At 44.0% G+C, this 25,822-nt stretch overlaps 1 protein-coding gene across 1 annotated transcript in view; it reads right to left on the bottom strand.

The window, feature by feature from the left end:
- Window positions 1-14,725, bottom strand: part of SHCBP1L (SHC binding and spindle associated 1 like) — a 386,593-nt gene extending 371,868 nt beyond the window's left edge. The window contains 1 exon segment of the mRNA XM_030208001.1: window positions 14,224-14,725. Coding sequence (XP_030063861.1) covers window positions 14,224-14,697 — 474 coding nt within the window. The 5' untranslated portion in view covers window positions 14,698-14,725.
- Between the last annotated feature and the right edge of the window lie 11,097 nt (window positions 14,726-25,822).

Genomic DNA, 25,822 nt, shown 5'->3' with positions numbered 1-25,822 from the left:
GGAGGGAGCTAGGCAGGCCTGGTGCTGTGTGGGAGGGAGGTAGGCCTGGTGCTGGGTGCTGCTGGGTGCGAGGGAGGGACGCCTGATGCTGGGTGCTGCTGGGTGCTGGGTGGGAGGGAGGCCTGATGCTGGGTGCTGGGAGGGAGGGAGGCCTGGTGCTGGGTGCTGCTGGTTGCAAGGGAGAGAGGCCTGATGCTGGGTGGGAGGGTGGGCTCGTGCTGGGTAGGAGGGCTGGTGCTGGTTGGGAGGCTGGGTGGTCTGATGCTGGTTGCTGGGAGGGCAGGCGGGTGGGAGGGCAGGGGGGAGAAGAGGGTGGCTGGACATGGGTGGCTGGAGGGGAAAGGAGGGTTCATGGATATGGATGGAGGGCAAGAAATGAAGAAGAAAGGAGGAAAGTAAAGAAATAAATGGAGGCAAGAAATTAAGAAGAAAGGAGGAAAGTAAAGAAATAAATGGAAAGGAAGCCCTGGAAACGGAGTTAAGAGAACAGATAGAGAGCAGCAGAATCAGCGACTAGGACCAATATGGTTAGAAAAACAAAATCACCAGAAAACAAAGGTAGAAAAAATCATTTTATTTTCATTTTAGTGTTTGGAATATGTCCAATTTGAGAATTTACATCTGCTGTCTTATTTTGCACTGGGTATACTGGAGCTGTAACAGCTTATAGAAATGATTTATAATGAAAGAAAATCATGTTATTTTTTTCTCCTATACTAGTATAATATTTTCAATGTCTGTTTATATGCGCCATGGCTGGTGTAAGGGGTGTGGCTATCATAGGGGTGGAGTCATAGGTGGTGACCCCGCCCATAATGAGTACTGGCACTTTGCGATAAATAATTAGATAGATTTTGGGTTGCTGTTTGGGCACTCGGTCTCTGAAAGGTTCGCCATCACTGCACTAGGCTGTCAGAATTCCCTAATGGGTTAATTAGCATCCAGAGAAGGAAAGAAAAAAAGCACTTACGTTTCTGATAGGAGCGACGCTATGGTGCTAGTAGGTTGTGTGGAATAAAAATGAAAAAAAAAAAAAGGAAATATTGTATAAGAAATATAAAAATGTATAAAAATAAAACCTTGTATAGTATTAAAAGGTATACCATGAAGTGGAAAAAAAGGAAAGTAATGAAGAAAACATAGAAACAAGTATGAAGGTCAAAAAAACGGAGAAACAAGTATAAAAGTAAAAAAAAAATGGAATGTATAATGTATTCAGCATATGGAAATGGTACAAAATATAAATGAATGATATATATGAAATGATGTTTATTTAAAAATATACGAGTTATTATGTAAAAAAATTAAAAATAAATTAATATTGAAAACATCTTTCCAGTGTTTTAGGCACTTGTAACATAACAGGAAATCAAAAATAGTGATGGTGAAAAAACACTGTTGACCTGAAAAGGTGCATATGAATGAAAAATGAATAGCAAAAAAGAATGATTGTACTGCTAGAGTGAAAGAGGAGAACAGTAGTTCCATCAGTGCTATTCAGCATAAAAAAATGTGACGTAAGGGGATGCAGTGAAGCCATAAATTTAGAGAAATGGAAGGAAGTCAATTTCTGATTTAGACCTGAGGGTATGACAGTATTAAATTTGTAGATGAAACGTTGCTCTTCTTGTAAACGCTTGAAGCCACTTGGAGTCATCGTGGACATGAAAGGAAAAAACGCACCAGCCAAATCAAAAGACTCGATAGTGATTGAAAAAGGCACAAAAGAAAGAAGCCCGACTGGGCAGACCTGAAAATCACCCGCGTCAAAAAATAAAGGAAACTTATACGTGGGGGAAAAAAAAAATTAAAGGATTTTTTTTTTTAGAAGACAAAAAGAAGCGGGTAAAGAAAACTATCGAAGGCACTCAAAAAATAAAAAACACTGGGTGTGTGAGGAACCACCACAAAAAGCAGCTGCTCCTCAAGCGGAGAAAGCGAAACTGAAGCAGCGCATTCAAACGGCAGGACGGGAAGGCACTCATGCATGCATGCTGGAGCGCAGCTTGTGATCTGAAAAGCTCTAGTTTTCTCTATGGCAATATTGCTGGGCCTGGTGATGAAGGACAATATCTACCCAATTGTGAGAACAACAGAGCCTGCTTGTCCTCAGAGAAAAAAAGATATCTACAACACTGGACATCTCAATCCTGGAATCACCAGAATTGCTGACTGAAAGACAAACTATGGAAAACATTAGGTAGTTAAACCCTCAAAGCTGCACTTGCTCAGTGAACCTGGCTTTACCAACAAGATCAGGCTCTCTAGCTGACTCAGTATCAAAATTCTCTCCCATCAAAGACAAATTATGGCCCTCCTTTGGTCAAGAGCATGGGGCCCAAAAGGAGAGGACTGCCTAAGGAGATCTGCTCCAGCTAGCTACATATCAGTGGGAGGAAGGGGTACAGAGCCCTGAACTAGATGGGATTTTATCCAGGAAATCAACCATTGTAAGACACAAGACACTCTTAGATAACTCCTGATCCACTCAGAATGGCCCTTGCCATGTCCCCAGAAGCCTACTCCTTTGTCTTGGGGGGGGGGGGGGGGTAATGTTTTACAACTGGTTTGAACCACCTCCCACCCACCAAACTGCAACACCAGGTACACCTACCTGGAATTCAAGAGCTAGACACTAAGGCCACCACCTTATCAACATGAAATCATCAACCTCCCCAAAGCTCCCTGGGCAAGAAACCTATGAGGCCCTTGCCCAAAAGTAGGAAGGAGGCAGCCTGCCAAATAAAATAAAATAACCCTCTCCCATGACAGAAAGACCCCAACCCCAAGATAACCCTCAGTACCAAAAGCCACACATCCTTTGCAGGAAACCAGGTTTGCTTCACATCACCCTTCCCCCACTAGCATATCCACCCCAAACGAACAAAAAGTCAAGCTGTGGGACTACTAGCTGCCCCTTTCCTTACCATATTTTTTTTTAACTACAATGAAGAAAGGGACCATGGGAGCATGGGGGAGATGGCCAGGAAAAGAACAAGTTCTACACCTGCAGCTGCCTCGGCCCCCAATCATATGTCAGGCACTCCCCTACACTGCCATTTCCAGGCAGCTGCCTTGCTGTCCCTGGAAGCCTAAGGTGCCCATCATTCCTACATAGGGGAGCTGATCTATGTCCCTAAGGCATGCCTCGCCAGCCCAAGTACACTGAACAGGGGCCAGAATCACTGCATCCTCAGGCCCACCTAATATAGTATCTATGGCTACACCACTGTGACAAACCATGGTAAAGCAAGCTACAATAGTTGAGGCAGGAAACATCAAGGGGCAAAAGAAGGAGTTCTGATCAGACAGGAATGTAAGAAGGATTTGATAGAGTAAATATGATGGAGGGCATAAAACAAGGGTTTCACAACAGTCAAATATTTCATGCATGTTCCTTGTGGAAATCTGGAAATTCAAACTGGCCTCCTGTTTTTTTTTAGGATTGAGTGGAGTCCCCCATTTCCTTTGGTAGTTGAGGAGTGCTCAGGAGAAATTAGATCTTACCTGCTAATTTGCTTTCCTTTAGTCCCTCCGGACCGGACCAGGATTGGACTGATGGGTTGTGCTCGCCTACCAGCAGGTGGAGACTGAGAAAAAACTCTGACTCTAGAGAGCCAATAGGAGCCCTGGCCATGTGACCTTAGCCTCAGTATTTGAATAACAAAGCAGGAAAGAAAGACCTTCTGTGCCGTATGGAATCCTAGCAGCCACAAAGCACTCGGCAATGCCAAGTATCAGAGCTCACCAGCAACTCTCACCAGAGAAGTGGTATGGCCCGATATGTATTACAGCTCACCAGCAACTCTCACTAGAGAAGTGGTATGGCTCACATGTAATATAGCTCACCCGCAACTCTCCCCAGAGAAGTGGTATGGCTCACGTATAATATAGCTCACCCGCAACTCTCACCAGAGAAGTGGTATGGCTCACTTGTCTTATAGCTCACCAGCAACTCTCACCAGAGAAGTGGTATGGCCCACTTAAGATTTTATATATATTCCATCAACTGAGCTTACCAGCAACTCTCACCAGAAAAGTGATAAATCATATTTAAGGTTTTATAGATATTCCAGCAACTGAGCTCAGCCACAACTCTCACCAGAGAAGTGGTATGGCGTATTTAAGGTTTTATAGATAGATTCCAGCAATTGAGCTCACCAGCAACCACCAGAGAAGTGGTATAGACCACGTAAAGTTCTGTATATATATAGTATTGTTCCACGAATCGTAAAGGAATGAATACACTTCCTACTGAATACACTTCCTACTTAATAAAAGAAGCTAAAGAGTAGAGAGAACATGGGAGGGGCCTGGTCCGGTCCGGAGGGACTAAAGGAAAGCAAATTAGCAGGTAAGATCTAATTTCTCCTTCCTTAGCGTCCCTCCGGACCGGACCAGGATTGGACTGATGGGAAGTACCAAAGCAGTAATCTGAAGGGAGGGACCCTATGAAAACTGCAGAGAAATGTTCATGCTGCATAGGCCACCTGGCGACAACTAACATGTAGTGTGTCCCAATGAGCAAAATAAAATGAAACTAGGACTAAGTTGCCAACTTACCAATGTGCACCGAGAGCACCAAAAATCGCCGTAGTAAGAATAGAGCCCGCTTCTGAAGTTGTGGAATATGTTGTAATACGCTGTGGAACTGCCCTCTCAGCGAGAAGAGAAATAGACATTCTCATTTCCTTGATCCTTCGCGATATAGCGGGTTAGAAACAATGAAAAACTTTTATGCCTACTGGCTAGAAGGACAAAACCAATAAGAAAAAACCGACTGGGAAAGGTGAAAACTTTAAACTACAGCAGACCGAAAAGACGTTACCAACCGTAGAAGTATTCCACACATAGATCTACTTGCTGCAATGGCTACTGGGAAACACTGCTTGAAGAGGAAAACTTTATAGAAAAAGTTATGGCTACTAGAAAACAGAACTTTAAGAGTCTGTTCACCTAGTTGGTGGACGAAGCGGGAGGTACAGGTGCAGGACTCCTTTAAGAAACCGCTTTGACAGTGGATGCTGCATAAGCGTGCGGTTGTCAACAGTATCATGCATCACTGATAGAGCTGCCAAATGAACTCTAATGGATGAGTAAGACAGACAAGATTTCGCAAGATGCAGAAGATATTCCAAAACATGCAAAATGGATACTGTTTGTGGAATGAAGTGGCGAGAGGAGTACCACAGAGTGAACCGTCGCCACTTTGATTCATAGGACTTTAATGTAGATTTCTGTCTGGAAGCAATTAAAACTTGAAGTACTTCCTGCGAAAATATCAAAGATGTTGCAGACCCAGTAACCACGCCATAAGTTTGAGTGACTGGGGGTCCGGATGTAGAAGGGTGCCTTGGTTCTGCGTAAACACCTAGTGAGATGATGGAAGAAACGCATAAAGAAGGCTGAAAAACCCCTGCTGGACGTTGGCATCTGTCCCTGTCTCCGTCAAGACTGTTGCTGAACGGAAGAAGCAAGAAATGTTCGTGAGCCTGAAGGCAAAAAGAGATAGCCCTGAAGTGTCGCAGTGAGGAAGTAAGGCTGAAAAAATGAGAGTCCATTCACCTAAATGCAGGGTGACACAACTAAGAAAAAATGAGTACAAACTCAAGAGTATACTCTTAACTCCTCCTTGGCGGATGACATAACCCATTGCCATGGCAAGGACCAACATAGCTCTCTCCGCCTTGTTTGTCAGTAGGGAAAACAAAATTCACCCGAAGGTAAAACGAATTGCTGAGGTCCCCCAGAAAAAAAATATATACAAACAAGCTTCTGCCAAAAAGTGTACTGCACGAAGCATCCCAATGACAGAACTAAGGTTCTTGAGATAACTAGATGACACTTAAATAGTGCGATTGATGACCCTGAGATTCGCAATAGGATGAAGGAAAATTCCTTCTTGGGCATTAGAAAGTAAAATTGCATTCTGCAGAATAGAGCGAGGAAATGGCCGAAGGCCCAAGGTCACCAAGAAAAATATAAACTGGGATGTTTGCAGAGGAGACAAAAGACTGTGCGCCAACCTGACTAAACAAAGAGAAAATCAGAGATATCTGATGAGAGATCAAATGAGAGGCCTGGCTACAATCACCACCCAACCTAGAGACTGTAAGAAATGCAACACCCGGTGCGTGACCTGAGAACTCTGCTGATAAGACTTTCTCCAATTAGGCAGTCGTCTAGGTAAGAATGAAATGACCCTAAGAGCGCAATGAACATCCTCTTAGATCTATAAAAGAACGGAAGAGAGAGTACTGCTGAAAATGACCGGTTAATGCATAAGCAAAAAACTAGCCATTCTCTGGATCCTGAGGAGAAGAGGAAGGGTGACCAAGGACACCAGTTAAATAGGGCTACAAACTCCAACCCTATCTCTATGGCGTTCCATAGTTGGGTAAGTTCTGAATATAGAAAGTTCTGAATATAGGAGTCCACCAGCTATGGTAGTACACTCCGGACAGAAAACAATTGTCCCAGTATGAACGTCTGATTCACCGGCCTGTAATTTCTTGGATCTCCCTAATCCACATACCACTAATCCACGTACCACGGTCATGCGTCCTCCCTCACTGAGATGTAGATTGTAAGCTCCTTTGAGCAGGGAACGTCCTTCTTTGTTAATTTGTACAACACTGCGTAACCCTAGTAGCGCTCTAGAAATGTTAAGTAGTAGTAGTAGTACCAGACTCACACCCAATAGATATGAATGTTGAGCTTGTTTCAGGTTAAAACACCGAACCTAAGCCCAGGGTCCCCGGTTTTCCTAGTGGTGAACAGCCATGGCAAATATTGTATGCGTTAGTTTGCAGAATTACTGCAAAGCCTTGCTTTTGGAGCAGAGATTTCTGTTCGATACTCTCGTGAGGTTTTTTTTTTTGTTTTTCCTTTTCTTTAATGCTGTTCTGGCTGTAGAAAGGTGGACATTTGAGCTTCCCCAGAATGGCAAAACTTATGTACCTATGCCCATTAGATATGAATGCTGGACTTGATGGACTTTAGGCCTTACCCAGCATAACCATACTTATGTACCTATGGTATAAATACACAGGAAGTGAGTGAATCCCCTTCCAATTGAAAGAACACTCTGGAGTGAAGGCGCATAGAATGAAAATGAAAAAGGACAAACTTGGAAATTACCTGTAATGAAAAAAGTGAAGTTGTGCCACAGCCACTTGGTGAAGGCAGTGTAGACAAGACTGTATCTGAATTCAAGAAAGCTTGATATAACATCAGGTCTCTAAGGAAGAGGAAGAGATAGCAGATGGTATGTATAGGCATACTGGACCAAACCAGGATGTTTATAATCTGCCAATGCTGAACTGATAGAGTAGAGACAAACACGAGTAGATGGTTTGAGGACCGTCCACTATCTTTAAGTGAAAGGATGACTTTATTCTCTAAGTGACCATATGTCCTGTAAAAACCAAAAGAAAGCTAAAATGAAAAATGAGAGGCTTCAAGGCAGTTGGAAAAGAAGGGAAGACATGAATAAAGCATGCCTGCTAAGGCAGCTGAGTGACTGGGAGCTTGGTAGACAGGACTGTCCCTCAGAGAATATGAAAGAGCTGATATATCCCCATGGCATCTGAACAATATACTGTATGCCTCTAGAGAAGGCTTCTTAAAGTCGGAAAAAGAAAACACTGTATAACACTACAGCCATTGAGAGTGTCTGTTAAGTTCTTAAAACACTATATAACATCATAGGCATGGAGTAAAATGCTTGAGAGGAACTAAGATATTATGGTCAGAATTGCAAAGTACCAATCAATTGACTCTTAGACAATTTAGTCCTATTCACCAGGGAATGAGAAAGACAGAAATTTACTCTATGCCTATAGAGAAAGTTTCTAAAGTTCTTAAAACACTGTATAATATTACAGCTATTGAGGAAAATGCTTGAAATGAATTATGATATTATGATAAGATGTAGATTTTCCACCAGTCAATGAAAAATGACTGAGCACCAGAAAAAACTAGTGTTAACAGCCCCGTGATACATAGAAATTTAAAAGAAGAAAAGCTTGTTATATATCCATATATGAAAGGAGCCCCCTTTCAACCAAATATTGCCTGCTGATGTGAAGAGCATTTTAGAATACGCCGTTCAGCACATACAAAAGTGTACACATCTTGGAGCCGAACTGCTCTATGAACTGCAGCCTTACCTTCAGCAGAGAGATCCCCGACTGATAAGATGGAGGGAGAAACAAAATGGCCGCCGTTCGCTTCACTGGCCCTGTGGCGATCGTCGACAGCGCGCCCGACACCTCCGAACAAGCGGAGCCCAGTGGAACGGCGAAGAAACAACAGCCGGCGAAAAAGGCCCCGAAAAAACTGGAGGCAGCACCGGACCCGAAGAAACCTTGAAGGAAGAGCAAAATTTACACGTTCCGGCTGCGTGAACTGCGCGACGCTGACTGACAGCAGCTGTTTGAACTTTTAAGCCATATCGGAAAAACAGGTGGCCGCGCTTACGCGGTTCGCACCTTTCTTTTTTTTTTTTTCATTTGTTTAAACTGCCGCCGCCAAAACGCAAGAAAATGGAGGAAATTAATTCTGACGAGAAAAATCGCTGTATAAAGTCACAGATACTGAATTATTTTCTTCTGTTTGTTTTTTTTTTTTTTTTATAACCCCTCAATCATAATAAAACACTGGAGCTGCCTGCTCGTTAGAAGTCTGGGGAAAGAAAGGCTGCTTCTTTGAATTTCCTTTTATTTGATTTAATTCTTTTAAAGCAGCTACCTGTTAAAAGTGGCTGCCTCTCCCAAAGACGGTACACCTTTCCAGAGAAAGGGACGGCCCTTCCCTGCTAAGCCAGGGAGATGGGGAGGAAGGGGGGTGGACTCGAGACACCCGAGTTTAACACCCCCGAGGCTGTCAAAGAAAGAAGAGAAAGGAAACCCTGTCAAGCCTCTAAATAAGATTCCAGGCACAGAAGAATTATCACAAATATCTGTAATATCTAAAGAGAAAAGGAGAGAGACTAATGGGCTCACTTCCTACCTGCTGGGAGACTGAGAAAATACTGAGGCTAAGGTCACATGGCCAGGGCTCCTATTGGCTCTCTAGAGTCAGAGTTTTTTCTCAGTCTCCACCTGCTGGTAGGCGAGCACAACCCATCAGTCCAATCCTGGTCCGGTCCGGAGGGACGCTAAGGAATAATCTGTTTTATTGAGGGAACTTTAAATCAAGCTTTATTACTGGGGGAATTCTGTGTGAAAATCTGGAAAATTCTGTTAACAGTAATTTTAAGTTCTGCATTTTATGTGCAGAATTCTCTCATTATAAGGCCTGAACCCCCCCCCCCCCCTTTGGCTTGAAGTCCCCCACTGCCTTTTTTAGCCTCCCAAGTGCCTTTTATCCAGAGTCACCCCATTTCTTTTCAGAAGACTGTGAATACTCTGAGTCATCTTCGATACACACCTCACTTTTAAACAGCAAAATACATGCTACCTTTGTCTCTATTATATACAAACATATGCATATCCATTGTAGAAGTTCTGAAGACCAGACTAGTTTACAGCCCTTAAGGACAGGATCTGGAGATATCTAGTTTAAGTAATGCTCAAGTAGCAAGTATTTTTATTTGTATTTAAGCGTTTGCATTTTCTTTCTCCTTCTCCTCTTCTTCTGCTGACCATCAGAAGCTTCTGGGTCTGAGTCAGGCCCTGTTCCCTCTCCAGACCCAGCAATGACTCGTCCACCCAGTCCTCACTTCTGCGGCAGCAACTTTGCCCAGTCCCAGATTCTCCTCACAGCCCTTGGACTAGCCCTAGTCACAGCACCTCCACCAAAATTCCAGCAAATCTGCCTGAGCTCAATCTTGGCACTAGGCACCAAATTTTAGGCATCCTGAATTTTGCCTTCCTCTCTTAATGGATGTATCGAAAAAGAAAAAGAAAAAGAAAATAAAGACTCCTAATAGAGGTAGGAAGGGAACATGCAATAACAGGATACAAGAAAAAAAACAAAACAAAGGCAGTCATCTTTGGTGATGGGGGAAGAAAGGTTACAAAGCCAGAGATTCAGAAAGGTCTGTTAATACTGTAGTAGGCTAAAAGAAACAGACCAAGGCTTCCCAGACAGTAGGTCACAAAACCCTTGTTTGGGGGTCATGCCTTGAGCACTGGTCTTTAAAAACATCACTGGCCTACACCTCCAAGCACTGCATGTTTTGGCATCATGGCCAAAGAAGATTTGAAAATCCTTAGCTAGACTTTTTTATAGCTATGAAATTTAGAAAGTACATCATGGTACTGGAAGAATTTTTTTAGTAAAACCAATTCTTTAACCTCCCATGTTTTGTGCTCTTCTCTCACAAGAATATGAATAATATAGTTCCAGAGCGTACGTGGCCAGCCCATTCAATAGAACACCACCTGCTCTCACACAGGATACATATAGGAACCTTAATGAGGCAACAAGTACAATGGTCATTATTCCACAATCAAAATGGGGACTATGAGGCTCATTTTCAAAGCACTTAAGACATACAAAGTTCCACAGGTTACTATGGAACTCTAAGTACTCTGAAGATATGTCTCCACATGTCTCACAAGGCGCCACAATTAATGGCTGTAATGCAATGACAGCAGAAGAGCAAGAAAGCACATTTTATTTATCTTCAACATCGCATTCATAGTTCTTTCCTGTTCCTTCTTTTTTTGTATTTCTCTCAGCAACACTTCATCCTCCCAGTGCCCACAACCTTCAAAATATGCTGCTTCTTTCTGTGTTACAGTGTTTCTCACACTGGTCTCAATATCCTCTTCCAGCCTGGTGTTCAAAATACTCACAATGAATTAGAGAATGACATGGGGACAACATTCGTCCCCGTCCTGTCCACGAAGTCCAGTCTATCCCCATCTACATAAGCCTTTTTTTTTGTTACATTTGTACCCCACGCTTTCCCACTCATGGCAGGCTCAATGCGGCTTACATATTATATGCAGGTACTTATTTGTACCTGGGGCAATGGAGGGTTAGGTGACTTGCCCAGAGTCACAAGGAGCTGCCTGTGCCTGAAGTGGGAATTGAACTCAGTTCCTCAGGACCAGAGTCCACCACCCTAACCACCAGGCCACTCCTCCACTTGAGTTTTATATTTAAATCTTTTTACTATAAAAGTATTAAAAAAAACAATATTCTGCACAACTGTTTATAAATCACAAAGAATAACATAGAACAAGGATTAACAAAACTTCCCGTCCCCCCTCCTCCTTCACAAACATCTCCTTCACTATCAGGAAAACTAAACAAGTCAAATTACTACAGAATGCTACATAAAAAAAATCATGCTAACAGAATACCTGGGTCACATATACAGAACACAAATGACAAATACAGAACAGCTGACCAAAAATTATAAACGTAAATTAAACCAAAATCCCAAGAGGCCATACCTTGTATAGAGCACAACACCTGTCCCTATGCTCCCATTCATGCTCATCATCTCCCCTCTGTTTCTGTATACCTCCCTGTGTCCAGCTACTCCCCTCTTTCTCCTCCACACCAATGTGTCTCTCCTCTCCAACTCCACTCCATCCAGCTTCTCCCCTCTCATTTCCCTCCTCCCAGCATCTGGTTCACCTGCCCTCCTTTTCTCCCTTCCACTGTGTTCATTATTTGACTGCCTCTTCCTTTATCCTCTTGTTTTATCATTTCTTGTTCCCTTCTCTCCCCTCCCCCCTGTAGGTCCAGCACTTTTCTCTCTTCCCTCCAGCCCCCATTCCTGTGGGTTTAACACTTCACTCCCTTCCCTCCAGACCCCCCCACCATAGCACCTCTCCTTTCCCTCCAGCCACTCCTATGGGTCAAGCACCTTTCTCCCTTCCCTCTAGCCCCCCTCCCCTGTGGACCCAGCACCTCTCTGCCTCCCTCCATGAGTTCAACATCTCCCTGCCTTCTCAACACCCCCCCCCCCCCCCGCAGGTCCAGCACCTTTCTCCCTTCCCTCCAGCCCCCCCCCCCCCCCCCCGCGGGTCCAGCGCCTCTCTGCCTTCCCTCCAGCCCCCCTATGAGTCCAGTACCTTTCTGCCTTCCTTCCAGCCCTCCACCCTGCTGTGGTACCTCTACATTCTGCCTTATTGAGCAGCAATTCCTACAGACCTGCTCCGAGGCCTTCCCTCTGCCAGGTCCCACCTTCTGATGCAACTTCCTAACTGGTGTAATACAAAGGCTTGCACCAAATCTAATGAAAACATCTCTCTCCCTCAATACTAAGCACTGGATGCAGCAACAGTGCTTTGAGGGAGAGAGATGTTTTCATCAGATTTCATGCAAGCCTTTGCATTACACCAGTTATTGGCCCTTGAGGCAGCACAAGAAGTATAGAGGGAGAGAAACGTTTTCATCAGATTTGGTGCAAGCCTTTGTAATACACCAATCTGGTACCATTGGCCCCAGAGGCAGCACAAGAAGAACGCAACTTGGCCAAGTTGGGTGCTGCTAACCCCTCCAGTATTGTTGCTAATGAACAGTGATTTAGATTACTTTGGACTACATGGTCTATTCTTCAGTCTGCTCACCTTTCTTCATCTCTGTTCTCAGAAATTTTCTAGTAATGCTCGATACATCTCACCCCTTATGCAGCATTATTAATTGTGAAATGAAGGCCTCCATTGAGCATTAAGGGGCCCTTTTACTAAGCTACGTTAGACACTAACGTGTGCTTCATGCAGCTTTCAATGGCATACCACAGGATGCATTCAGGCATTCTGCAGTAAGTGCCATTTTAACACATGCTAAAAAAAGTTTTGATTTTTTTTGGGTGGAGGGGGCATGTCAGGGGGGCATTCCTGCACTAGTTTGCGCAGGTACATTACTGCTGACCAACTGGTTATCCAAGGATAACCATGTGACCCCCCTTACTACCTGCTAAATGGGTGACAGTAAGTGCTCACGCAGTAATTTTTTATTAATGGCCACACACTAATGGCAATATTAGAACATGGGCATTAATACAACAAAATGGGAAAATCAGCCATTTTTGGGCTGCAGCAAAAAAAGGCCTTAGTACATGGGAAAAACCCACACAAGGGTGCGCTATGACCACTTTTTCATGTGCTTCAGTAAAAGGGCTCCTAAGAAACTTTGTGGAGAAAATAGGTTTGTGTTAGAGTTAAAATGCTAATAGATTATTCTGATACATCAACATTAGTTTAAAACCAGTAGTTGCGCATTTGTGCTATGAATGGAAGAACATGAACGGTACTGTTTTTTTTATTATAAAATTCAACATTCAAAATTTTCTAGTAACCAGTTAAAAACAGAGGATTTGTTTCACACCAGTGGTTAAAGGTATAATCCTGTAAGTTTATATACTATATACTTGCAAGGAGCATATTTTGGGTCCTTTTCTCCCAAAACAAACACAAAAAAATACTTTTTTTAATAGAATTTTTTTAATGATCAGACTTGCACACATTAAAAAAAAAAAGTTCATGATTATGTGCTGTTCCTGCACTGTTATGCCACCATTCAACCTTTAAGTAAGTCTGTCTGCTCTTGGGAATAATACTCCTACTTCCAAAACCCAGTTTCTACCACTGTCTTATAGAACGACAACATGTATAGGGCGTTAGGCCCATCTATTGAACAATACACTTTATATGGCAAGAATCCACAGATGCAAGACAACGTGGACCCTTGTCCTCCAAAGCTCGTGTACTGCCTAATACATTGAAAGTGGCAGTATATTTTAGGTCCACCTATTGCACCCAATTTCATTCATCTACCAGACTCCCTCGGGTGGTTACTGCGAACGGGAACTTCCAAGCTGGTCGATTCTCACCCTTTCCAGTATGATCACACAGTTCCACTAACGTTTAGACCTGGGCAGATGGTAGTACTGTATATTTATGTACTCCTCCATCCCACCCCTGAGCACAGAGAATGATAATAGTAAACAAGACACACAGAACGACGGGTTGTCTCTTTTCATGTATTTTACAACTTTTATTATTTTTCATTTGACGTTGAAAGACGAAAAGAGAAACGATCATTCGATCTTTGGCATCATGTCTTAATTTTCTCCTACCTGTTGACGCAACATACAAATGCCTTTAAAGCAACCCTCTAAACTTGGGGTTACTTAAGCCTTGAATCTTAATCCCTAATCATGTTGTTACTGTAATGAAGAGCGAGATGCTTTTTATCCGAACTGTGAAAGGTCTGTTAATTTGTTTAAACCCTTACAAGCCCATGTCTCTTTACCTTACAGTTCTGGAGAATCCGGTCACAGTATAATGTAATCCTCTCCTGAGCCGCCAGCTTAACATCGGATACATAGACCGGCGGCGGCAACAAGGCATCATTGAGTACTAGAGGCACATTATCCTCTACAGCGTCTGCCTCCTCTTTATTATCAAGATCTGGAGGGAGCAACCGTCTTCTGGCCTCTCCGAAGCCGGAGGCCCCTTTTACTAGCCGATTAGATGAAAGCATGTATTGGACCGGCGACAAGGCATTTCGCTCTTCAGACTCTCCGCGATCGGTAGGATACCGCTTGCCTTCCCCTGAGGAGTTGGGTTTCTTAGGTTGTACATTAGGCGCGGCCCTCCGCGGGGACATCTTCTCGGTCCCCTGCTCATTTTTATCTTCTGGGCCTATTAGGGTTTTGGGACTCAAACCATCGATTTTGTCAGACGACATCGTCTCGGTTTTTTCGAGGATAACAATCGACGCCATTTCTCTCGTAAGGCACACGTCCGTTACGGCTCGTTGTCTTCCCGCTCAAAGCACGAGACAGCACGGCTATTGGCTAACTGAGAAGATGGCGCGCGCGTCTCGCAAGTTGGAAAATATAGTGATGATGAGCCATTTCCATAGCTTGTCGTTAGACGCTGGGTGTGGCCTGGAGAGACTTATGAGAGAACCTCCAGCGGTTTACGGTAGGGTTACCATATTTGCCCTAAGAAAAAAGAGGACACATACCCCGCCCCCTGACACACCTCTTCCCCGCCCCTACCCCGCCCCCTATGCAAGACTTCAATGGAAGTCTCCGAAGCTGCCTGCCGCTTGAACTGTTAGCAGCAATTTTGAAGTGGCACAGGGAGCAAGACAGTCTGTAGGTGTGCCGGGCAGGAAAGAAGGGGCTGTTTTCTTTTTTTTGTCATCTACCGTCTTTCCCCCCCCCCCCCAACAAAAAAAACAATCAATTCCCAGCAAACACATGAACAACACTTCATGCATATCTGATCTATCATCTACACTGATTTTTTTCTATGTTTTTTTTTGTTACATTTGTACCCCGCGCTTTCCCACTCATAGCAGGTTCAGTGCGGCTTACATATTATATACAGGTACTTATTTGTACCTGGGACAATGGAGGGTTAAGTGACTTGCCCAGAGGGAGCTGCTTGTGCCTGCAGTGGGAATTGAACCCAGTTCCCCAGGACCAAAGTCCACCACACGCTATACACTAGTACTAACAAATTAAATAATCCGTGCAACACTTTGACAGCTGTATCGTATTTACGAGTAATCGTCAGCGAGCGTATTAGTACATGGGCTGGCTGGGGCCCATTTTGCAAAACCTTACAGTTTAATGGCAGCAGTTACTACTATTATATTCAAGGGTCCTGGGGAGGAGAATTCTATGCAAAAAAAAAAAAGAATAATAATTGTGCACCTGTTTTGTAATTTTCTTGTGTAGAATACTCCCATTATATTATAACAGGCTTCTTCTCCCTCGCCCCCCACAGCAGCAGTTTCCCTCTTCAATTCCATCTCCAATTCTTAGTTTGTATCTCTTCCCCCTTCTTAAGTTCAGTCAGTTTTCTCTACCCCTCCTTCTTAACAAATCTCCAAAATTTTCTCCTTCTCCTCTGACCTCCATCCCCTTTTTGGTCAGCTGTTCTAAAGACTTTAGCTGCAGCATTCATTTCTACCTTCTTAAATTCTCTTCCCAAACCTCTTCCTTCCACTTGCTGAGTCCCAGCAAGGTCCATGTTCTCTCCATAGGTATGGCCTACACCCCCCTCTCAGGCAGAAACCCACCTACTTTAATTTTTCTACTTCAATCCGATATCAATATTAGCATACATTCATTCTCCATCCACCTTTGCCAGCTCTCTCGCCCCCCCTTACATGCTTCTACGTTCCCTTCCCCCCACGTCCCCACTGCAACCACATGGGCCACAACATGGCAGCCTACCTGCCTACCTACCAACTACCAAGTTACCTACATCCGAAAGAAAGTGTCTCCGTCCGACCAGGTCCCGGACCCAGAAGAGTCGGATAAAAACAAATTGACCTCGTGGTCCTCATCGTCGATATGGCGACGGCTGCAGGCGGCAGGCAGTAGAACTGAAGCGCTGCACTGCGCGCCTGCCTGCGTGCTTGATTCGTGCAGGGCGGAAGATGGATCAACTAATCAGCTGACTGGGACGGGCACACGCACGGACGCAGCACGTCGGACGAGGGGAGGAGACTGAGATTCAGGAGGAGGAGTGGAGGACTCGGAGAAAACCCGGACAAAGCCAGCAAATGAAGAAATCCGCCCGGACTCCCGACAGCGCCCTCAAAAAGAGGACATGTCCGGGGAAATCCGGACAGATGGTAACCCTAGTTTACGGTGACATGTAATGGGTTTCCCCCGCCTTTGCTTTTGAGTAATTTTTTTCCTGGTACGTTCAAGGGATAATTTTATAAATAACTTCATTGTGTAAAACAGCCTTTCACATGCTTTAATACATGTATTATAAAATTACTCTGGCATAACTATACATAAATGATGGGGTTCAGCAAATAAAATGCTTAACCTCTGTGCTTTGTGCAAGATTTGGGGGGGGGGGGTTGGACCCCAGGGTAGCTTTATAAAGCATTTTTTTCTAGGCAACTCTATGCCAGATATTTAATGGTGATGAATTCGAAGAAGTGAAACAACTCTGTAAACCTGTAAGATGTAATGGGGCAATTTGACAAACTAAAGAGTAGCAAATCCTCCTGGACCAGATGGTATACATATGAAAGTAGTGTTAAAACTAAAACATGTACTTGTAGAGCGGTAACACAGTAAATGATAGCAGATAAACACCTGCACAGTTCATCCAGTCTGCCCAACAACGTGGCCAGAGCCACACCCATCACTGTGCAGGTTATAATCATTCATTCTTAAACACTGGTTGCAATTTGCCATACCAACCACATATAGGCAGTTAAATATGATGGAGTCTTGGGACAATCTATTTACAATCAAAAAGTATTACTAACAATATTTAACTTGCTATTTCAGACGTTTTCCCCTCCACCTTAAGTTGTAGAGCAACTTCACTGCAGTGTATGATAATGTAATATAGAAGTGATAAGTAGTAGTAGTAATATACAGCACTGGAGTTGCCAGATCATCTCTTCTATGCCATTTAAGAACATAACATAAGCATTGCAGTACCAGGACAGACCAAAGGTCCATCAAGCCCAGTATCCTGTTTCCAGTCCAAGTCACAAGTACCTGGCAAGATCCCAAAACAGTAAAACTGATTTTGTACTTACATTCATGTGTTTGAACATCTTATTCTAGAAAGAAGCAGTGGATTTTCCCAAGTCCAACTTAATAATGGCTTATGGATTTTTCTTTTAAAAAATAAGCCAAATCTTTTTTAAACCCTGCAAAGCTAATTACTTTTACCACAGTGTCTGGCAACGAATTCCAGAGTTTAATTACATGTTGAGTGAAGAAATATTTTTCTGGTTTCTTCTAAATTGAATTCTTAGTAGCTTCATTATGTGCCCCCCCACAATTCCTTGTATTTTTGGAAATTGTAAACAAGCAATTAACATCTACTTGTTCCATTCCACTCAGTATTTTATAGACCTCTATCATATCGTCCAACAGTCGTGTCTTCTCCAAGCTGAAGAACCCAAGCCACAGTAGCCTTTTCTGTAAGGAAAATATTCCTATTCCCTTTATCATTTTTGTCACCCTTCTCTGTACCTTTTCTAATTCTGCTATATCTTTTTTGAGATAAGGTGACCAGAATTGCACACAGTACTTGAGGTGTGGTCACTACATAGAGCAATACAAAGGCATTATAACATTGTCATTTTTGTTTGCCATTCCTTTCCTAATAATTCCTTACATTCTATTTGCTTTCTTAGCCACCACTACCGCTCACTGAGCTGAAGATTTCAACATATCATTAACAATGACATCTAGACCCTTTCTTGGATGCTGACTTCTAATGTGGAACCTTGCATTACGTAGCTATAATTTGGGTTCCTCTTTCCCACATGCATCATTTTGCACTTGCTCACATTAAAGGTCATCTGCCATTTATATGCCCAGTCTCCCAAGCTCCTCTTGCAAGTTTTCATAATGCTCTTACAATTGTAACAACTTTGAATAACTTTGTATCATCAGCAAATTTAACTACCTCATTACTTATTCCTATCTCTAAATCTATATAACTATATTAATAAACAGCAGTCCCAGTAGTGCCCTGAGGAACCCCACTTTCTACCCTTCTCCACAGAGAATGCTGACCATTAACCTACCCTCTGTTTTCTATCTTTTAACTAGATTTTAATCCACAGTAGGCCATTACCTCCTATAATCTCCCTTCTCCCTTTCCTCTCCAAATTACTTGAACGTGTTGTTCACCGCCGTTGTCTTGACTTTCTTTCTTCGCAACCCACTCCAATCTGGTTTTCGCCCTCTTCACTCTACTGAAACTGCACTTACCAAAGTCTCTAATGACCTGCTACTGGCTAAATCCAGAGGTCTCTATTCTATCCTTATCCTTCTTGACCTATCTGCTGCTTTTGACACTGTTGACCACACTATACTTCTGGATATGCTGTCCTCGCTTGGATTCCAGGGCCCTGTTCTTTCCTGGTTCTCCTCTTACCTCTCACTTTGTTCTTTCAGTGTTCACTCTAGTGGATCCTCTTCAACTTCCATACCGCTTTCTGTTGGTGTGCCTCAGGATTCTGTCCTTGGACCCCTCCTTTTCTCCATCTATACCTCTTCCCTTGGTACCCTGATTTCATCCCATGGCTTTCAATACCATCTTTACGCTGATGACTCTCAGATCTACAGCTCCACCCCTGAAATCTCAACCTCGATCCTGGACAAAATCTCAGCCTGCTTGTCCAACATTGCTGCTTGGATGTCTCAACGCCATCTAAAGCTCAACATGACCAAAACTGAACTTCTCATTTTTCCCCCTAAACCCACCTCCCATCTTCCCCCTTTCTCTATCTCTGTTAATGGCTCTCACATCCTCCCTGTCTCCTCGGCTCGTAACCTTGGAGTAATCTTTGATTCCTCTCTCTTCTTCTCTGCGCATATTCAACAGATCGCCAAAACCTGTCGTTTCTCTATCTACAATATTAGCAAAATTCGCCCCTTCCTTTCTGAATACGCTGCCAGAACCCTTATCCACCCCTTTGTCACCTCTCGCTTGGACTATTGCAATTTACTTCTCACTGGTCTTCCGCTCAGCCATCTCTCTCCTCTCCAATCTGTCCAAAATTCTGTGGCACGACTTATTTTCCGCCAAAATCGTTATACCCACACTAGCCCACTCCTCAAGTCGCTTCACTGGCTCCCTGTCCGCTTTCGCATTCAGTTTAAACTTCTCGTACTGACCTTTAAATGCATCCACTCAGCAGCCCCCCATTACCTTTCCACTCTCATCTCTCCCTACATTCCTCCCCGTGAACTCCGCTCACTGGACAAATCTCTCTTGTCGTCCCCCTTCTCCTCCACTGCTAACTCCAGGCTTCGCTCCTTTTCTCTTGCCGCACCTTATGCCTGGAATAGACTTCCTGGACCTATACGTCTAACTCCATCTCTACCTGTTTTCAAATCTATGCTGAAAACCTACCTTTTCACTTGTTACGTTCCTCACCTGGTTCCAGGTCTGCACGGCCGATTCGCCGGCGAGGCGAGGTCCGGCAGAGATAGCTGGCTATTTTGGTAATGGTTCTCCAGGATAGGTCGGCCATCTTGGGATGGGCATCTCAGCTTATGGCAGCCATCTTGGGGTTGGCCGGCTGCAGGAAGGAAGCCTGTATTTTGGCGCTGGGTTTCTCTGCTGATGGGGGCAGCCATCTTGTTTCAGCTGCACATGTTTTAGCCTGATTCCTTCACTATTTAAAGCTCTGCCTCCAGGCCTTCATTGCTTCAGCCTCAATTGTTCTGAGGAGTTGCTGTCGGAGTGCTGTTCGCCAACTATCTTCTGTTCCTGTTTTCCTTTGGCTAGTTTTCTCGGTTTACGCTTGTTTGCTGCCTGCCTTGACCCTGGACTGATTTTGACTATTCTTTGCCTATCGGAGTACTGGTTCTGGACTGAGTCTGTTCCCTGCCAACCTGGTCAGCGGCTGTGCAACCCCGCCAGTTCCAGAAGTCCTGGTGGCCACCTGCAGCTGGGAGCTCAACTCTCGGTGAACGGTGGTCGCTTCCCAGGTGAAGCTAGGGGTTGTCTGGCTGCCTGACCGAGTGCGGCATCACTCCATCTCAGCCGTGGTAAGTTGGGGCACAGGGGCTCACTACTACCGGGTCATAACATCACTGCTGCTTTTTAGCTCCTAGCCACTACTCAATTGCCCTCCCCTTGTCCCTTCCTTCCTTCTCACCCATTACTTCCCTCACCCATAACTGTCTTGTCTGTCTGTATTATTTAGATTGTAAGCTCTTTTGAGCAGGGACTGTCTCTTTGTATCAGGTGTTCAATGCTGCGTGCATCTGGTAGCGCTATACAAATGCTAATAATAATAATTACGCTGGTCCCAGTCTCTTTTTCACTTTCCATGTGTCAGTCTTCTCCTAAATTCTTTTCTGGGTTGGCCTTTCCATTTCTTCTCTCTCCTCTTGTCTTCTTCTTTTCTTTCTCTATATCTCTCTGGCACTGATCTTTTGTTTTATATTCCACCTTCTCCCCTCCCCCCCTGCTTTTCTCTTCTCTGCATTTATGTCCACCCATTTGGCTTTACTCTCATTATCCCTTTCACCTTCTAGTCCTTAGTCTCCTTTTCACTTTTCATCTACCTACTGGCTTTTCCCATTTCCCTCCCATTGCCCCCTCTGTCTCTGTCCTTTTCCTGTCTCCTATCCCCCTCCTCATCTTTCACCCACTTCCTTACTCTCTCATTCCCATTCTCTGTACTCGCTGTCTTAACCCTCATCTACCCTCCACTGCTTCTCATCCTCTCACCAGCCCCAGCTCCAGCTCTGTCTCTTGTTGCCTTCCCTCTAGACCATTCTATCCTTTACCCTATACCCCATGTACTACTGCCACCATCTTTTTAACCCCATTTCCTCCCTCACACAATCCCTTCAGAGACCCATCCCCTTCCTCCTATACCTCTCTCCAGTACCCCCATCCCTTTTCAGTGTCTCTCATCCTCTCCAGTGTTAGTCATTCACATTATGTCTTAAACATCCCCCAAACTTCACCCCCTTTTTCCCCCCTCTTATCTGTTTCACACCCTCACTCATTCCCCCAACTCATCAACATACCCCCATTTATACTTACCAATGCCAAGTATTAGTATTCCCTCAAAATTCCCATACCATCCCATACCATCTGTCTTATCTGTAATTCCCTGCTCTACTCCCCAACACTCTCTCATTCAATCGCCAAGTCCCAGTTGTCTTCTAATCGGTTCCCCTTCTAACCTCATCCCTTCCATCTTCTGATCTGTCCCCCTTCTCCTCTAGTCCCGCCATCTTCTTCTTTCCAATGTCTCCTGCACATTTGACATTTCTTCTTTCTTCATGTCCATCGTCATTCCCTCTGTGTTCTTATGTCATGTCTAGCACCTCCCCTCTGTGTCCATGTCCCTGTTCCTATTTCCCTCATGTTCGGTATCTGCCCTCTGTGTCACCATCCCTCCCCTGTCCAGTTTCTCCTCTCTTCCCTTTCTCCTGGCAAAGTGGTGAAGGGACTGAAGCCTGAGGAAGGGCTGCTGGCTACTTTTATTGGCAAGTAATGCTTTATGTGAACCTAAAAATGGATTTCTATATTATGGTATGTTTCATATTTTAAACAATTATTTCAAGCACTTACTAACTCTAAACCACATACACACATCTATGGAAACAATTCAACTGTATTAAACACACACACACACACAAGAGACTGTATCTTATAATTTAAACCTGATCAGACAAATGTCTGCTATAAGACAACCATCTCAACACACATCAGATCCTGCAGCATGTTCTAAAACCTTGTCTGATATTATAACTAAAATTATATTAACGTTTTGATGTAATCTCAGTAAGGCCAACACACAATCCCTCCATTGCAAAACACTATGCACAAACTTGTCTCCACGCGCAAGGCCCAAGGGACAGGCAGAGCTCCGGAGTTTCAATGCGTGGATGAGAAAATGGTGCAGGGAACAGGGTTTTAAGTTCGTTAGGAACTGGGCAACATTCTGGGGAAGGGGGAGCCTATTCCGAAAGGATGGGCTCCACCTTAACCAGGGTGGGACCAGGCTGCTGGCATCGGCATTTAAAAAGGAGATAGAGCAGCTTTTAAACTAGAAACGGGGGGAAGGCCGACAGTCGCTCAAAAGCGTATGGTTGGGGATAAGGTATCTTTCAAACATATCACCAAAACAGGGAAGATAGTGTATCCTGATAGTGAGGTTGTAAAAGAGACCGTAGTAGATGAGGTGTCCTTAAATAAGAATAAAAATCAGACAAAAGATTGCAAATTAATATTGTCAAGTACTAAGCATGATGTAAATAGGAACAACAAACATAGTTTGAAATGTCTATATGCGAATGCCAGGAGCCTAAGAAATAAGATGGGAGAGTTAGAATATATTGCACTAAATGAAAAATTAAATATAATAGGCATCTCTGAGACCTGATGAAAGGAGGATAACCAGTGGGACACTGTCATACTGGGGTACAAATTATATCGTAGTGATAGGGTGGATTGAATTGGTGGAGGGGTAGCATTGTATATTAATGAGAGTAGCATTGTATAATAACGAGAGCCTTGAATCAAATAGATTGAAAATTCTGCAGGAATCAAAACACTTCTTGGAATCACTGTGGATTGAAATTCCATGTGTAAATGGGAAAAGGATAGTGATAGGAGTGTACTACCGTCCGCCTGGCCAGGATGAACAGACGGATGCGGAAATGTTAAAGGAAATTAGGGACGCAAACAAACTGGGCAACACAATAATGATGGGTGATTTCAATTACCCCGATATTGACTGGGTAAATGTAACATCGGGACACGCTAGGGAGGTAAAATTCCTTGATGAAATCAAGGACAGCTTTATGGAGCAGCTGGTACAGGAGCTTACGAGAAAAGGAAAAATTCTAGACCTAGTCCTTAGTGGAGCTCATGATCTGGTGCGGGAGGTAATGGTGCTGGGGCCACTTGATAACAGTGATCATAATATGATCGGATTTGATATTAGCTTTGAAGTAAGTATACATAGGAAATCAAATACGTTAACGTTTAACTTTAAAAAAGGAGACAATGAAAAATGAGAAGAACGGTGAAAAAAAAATTAGAGGAGCGGCTGCGAGTGTCAAATATTTACATCAGGCGTGGATGCTGTTCAAAAACACCATCCTGGAAGCTCAGGCCAAATATATTCTGCGTATTAAAAAAGGAGGACGGAAGACCAAACGACACCAAATGACATCTGGCGTGGTTAAAAAGTGAGGTGAAGGAAGCTATTAGAGCCAAAAGAAAATCCTTCAGAAAATGGAAGAAGGAACCGACTGAAAATAATAAGAAACTGTTAAATATTTTAGGTCTTTTTACCACCTCTCCAAATCTTCATATACCAGTTACCCACAATTTGTAGAGATAAAAGGCCGAGGCTGCCGCGTATGAGAAAAGTAATTTATTTACTTACCAAGTATTGATACAATTAATATTTTCTCATGGGAGGATAGAACTACTGCATACATATGCTTTCTGTATGTATCACTCCAACATACTGAACTGAAAATGCTATTTTTATACACTTGTATTTAACAATGAGTTACACGGCTTCAGCAAGTTATCTTACTCAGGATCATCTGGTCTTTTTCAAAACTATCTGGTTTCCCTCACATGCTAGACCAAATTCTCATGTTTGTTTATGCTTCCTCCTTTCCCAGGCCTGTTTCCCGTAAAGATATCATATCAGATCATAAGTTCCTGGGCCTCATGATTTATGGCCTTTGCCCTTTGACTCTACTCCAGGGTGCATAACTGTGTTTATTTTTTTTGTTACATTTGTACCCCACGCTTTCCCACTCATGGCAGGCTCAATGCGGCTTACATGGGGCAATAGAGGGTTAAGTGACTTGCCCAGAGTCACAAGGAGCTGCCTGAAGTGGGAATCGAACTCAGTTCCTCAGTTCCCCAGGACGAAAGTCCACCACTCTAACCACTAGGCCACTCCTCCACTACAAAACAGCATAAGGAATGTCAAGTCAAATGCAAAGCACTTGATAAGGAAGTCTAAGAGGGTCTTTGAAAAAAAGATTGCATTGGAGGCAAAAACACATAGTAAAAATTTTTTTAGGTATATTAAAAGCAGGAAGCCGGCAAAAGAATCGGTTGGACCACTAGATGACTGAGGAGTAAAAGGGGTAATCAGGGAAGACAAAGCCATAGCGGAGAGATTAAATGAATTCTTTGCTTCGGTCTTCGCCGAGGAAGATTCGGATGGGATATTGGTGCCGGAAATGGTATTCGAAGCTGACGAGTCGGAGAAACTTTATGAATTCTCTGTAAACCTGGAGGATGTAATGGGGCAATTCTAATCTCTGCTCTTTTCTGATATTACCCCCTCCCGTGTCCCCGTCTCCCCATCTCTTTCCTGCATTACTCTTCCAGTATCCCCATCTCTCCCCTTTCCAGCATTACTCCTCCAGTGTCCCCATCTTCCCATACCTTTGCAGCATTACCCCCTCCACATGTCCTCATCTCCCCATCCTTTTCCAGCATGTCCCCATCTCCCCTACCCAGCATTAGCCTCCGTTTTCCCATCTCTTCCCTTTCCAGCATTAGCCCCCATGTCCCCTATTTCCCCTCCTCTTTCCAGCATTAACCCCAGTGTCCCCATTTCCCCCTTTCTAGCATTACCCCTCGTGTCCCCATCTCTCTCCCTTTTTAGCATTACTCCTCGTTTCCCTATCTCCCTCCCTTTCCAGCATAACCCTGTGTCCCCATCTTACCCCTTTTCCAGTATTGTCCCCCATCTCCCTCCAGCATAGCCCCGGTGTCCCCATCTTCCTCATTGTCCCCATATCTCTGTCTTCCCCCTTTTCAGTAACATCACTCTGTGTCCCTATTTCCCCCTTTTCCAGCATTACGCCCCCCTTATGTCCCCATCTCCCTCCCTTTCCCACATAATCCCTATGTCTCCATTTCCCCCTTTTCTAGCAGTATCCCCATATCTGTATCTCCCCCCTTTTCCAGTAGTGTCTCTCTATGTTCCTATCCCCCCCTTTTCCAGTAGTGTCCCTATGTCTGTATCTTCACGCCTTTTCCAGTAGTGTCCCTCTGTGTCCCCATCTTCCCCTTTTCCAGCATAACCCTTCCCCCATGTCCCCCTATCCCCCCTTTTTCAGTAGTGTCCCTCTGTGTCCCTATTTCCCCCTTTTCTAGCATTACACCCCTTGTGTCCCCCATCTCCCATCCCCTTCCCCTTTACAGCATTACCTACCCCATGTCACTTCCCCTCCCCTTTACAGCATTACTCCTCCCGTGTCTCCATTTTTCCCTTTTCTATCAGTGTCCCCCCTATCTCCCCCCCATTTTAAAGTAGTGTCCCTCTGTGTCCCCATCTCCCCCTTTTCCAGCACTGTCTCTTTGTGTTTTGTGTTCCACAGTCCCTA

The sequence above is a fragment of the Microcaecilia unicolor genome, chromosome 6 (assembly GCF_901765095.1).
Source record: "Microcaecilia unicolor chromosome 6, aMicUni1.1, whole genome shotgun sequence".
Lineage (NCBI taxonomy): Eukaryota > Metazoa > Chordata > Amphibia > Gymnophiona > Siphonopidae > Microcaecilia > Microcaecilia unicolor.
Note: the sequence above shows the minus strand (reverse complement) of the source record. Positions and strands in the feature narration are given on the sequence as shown.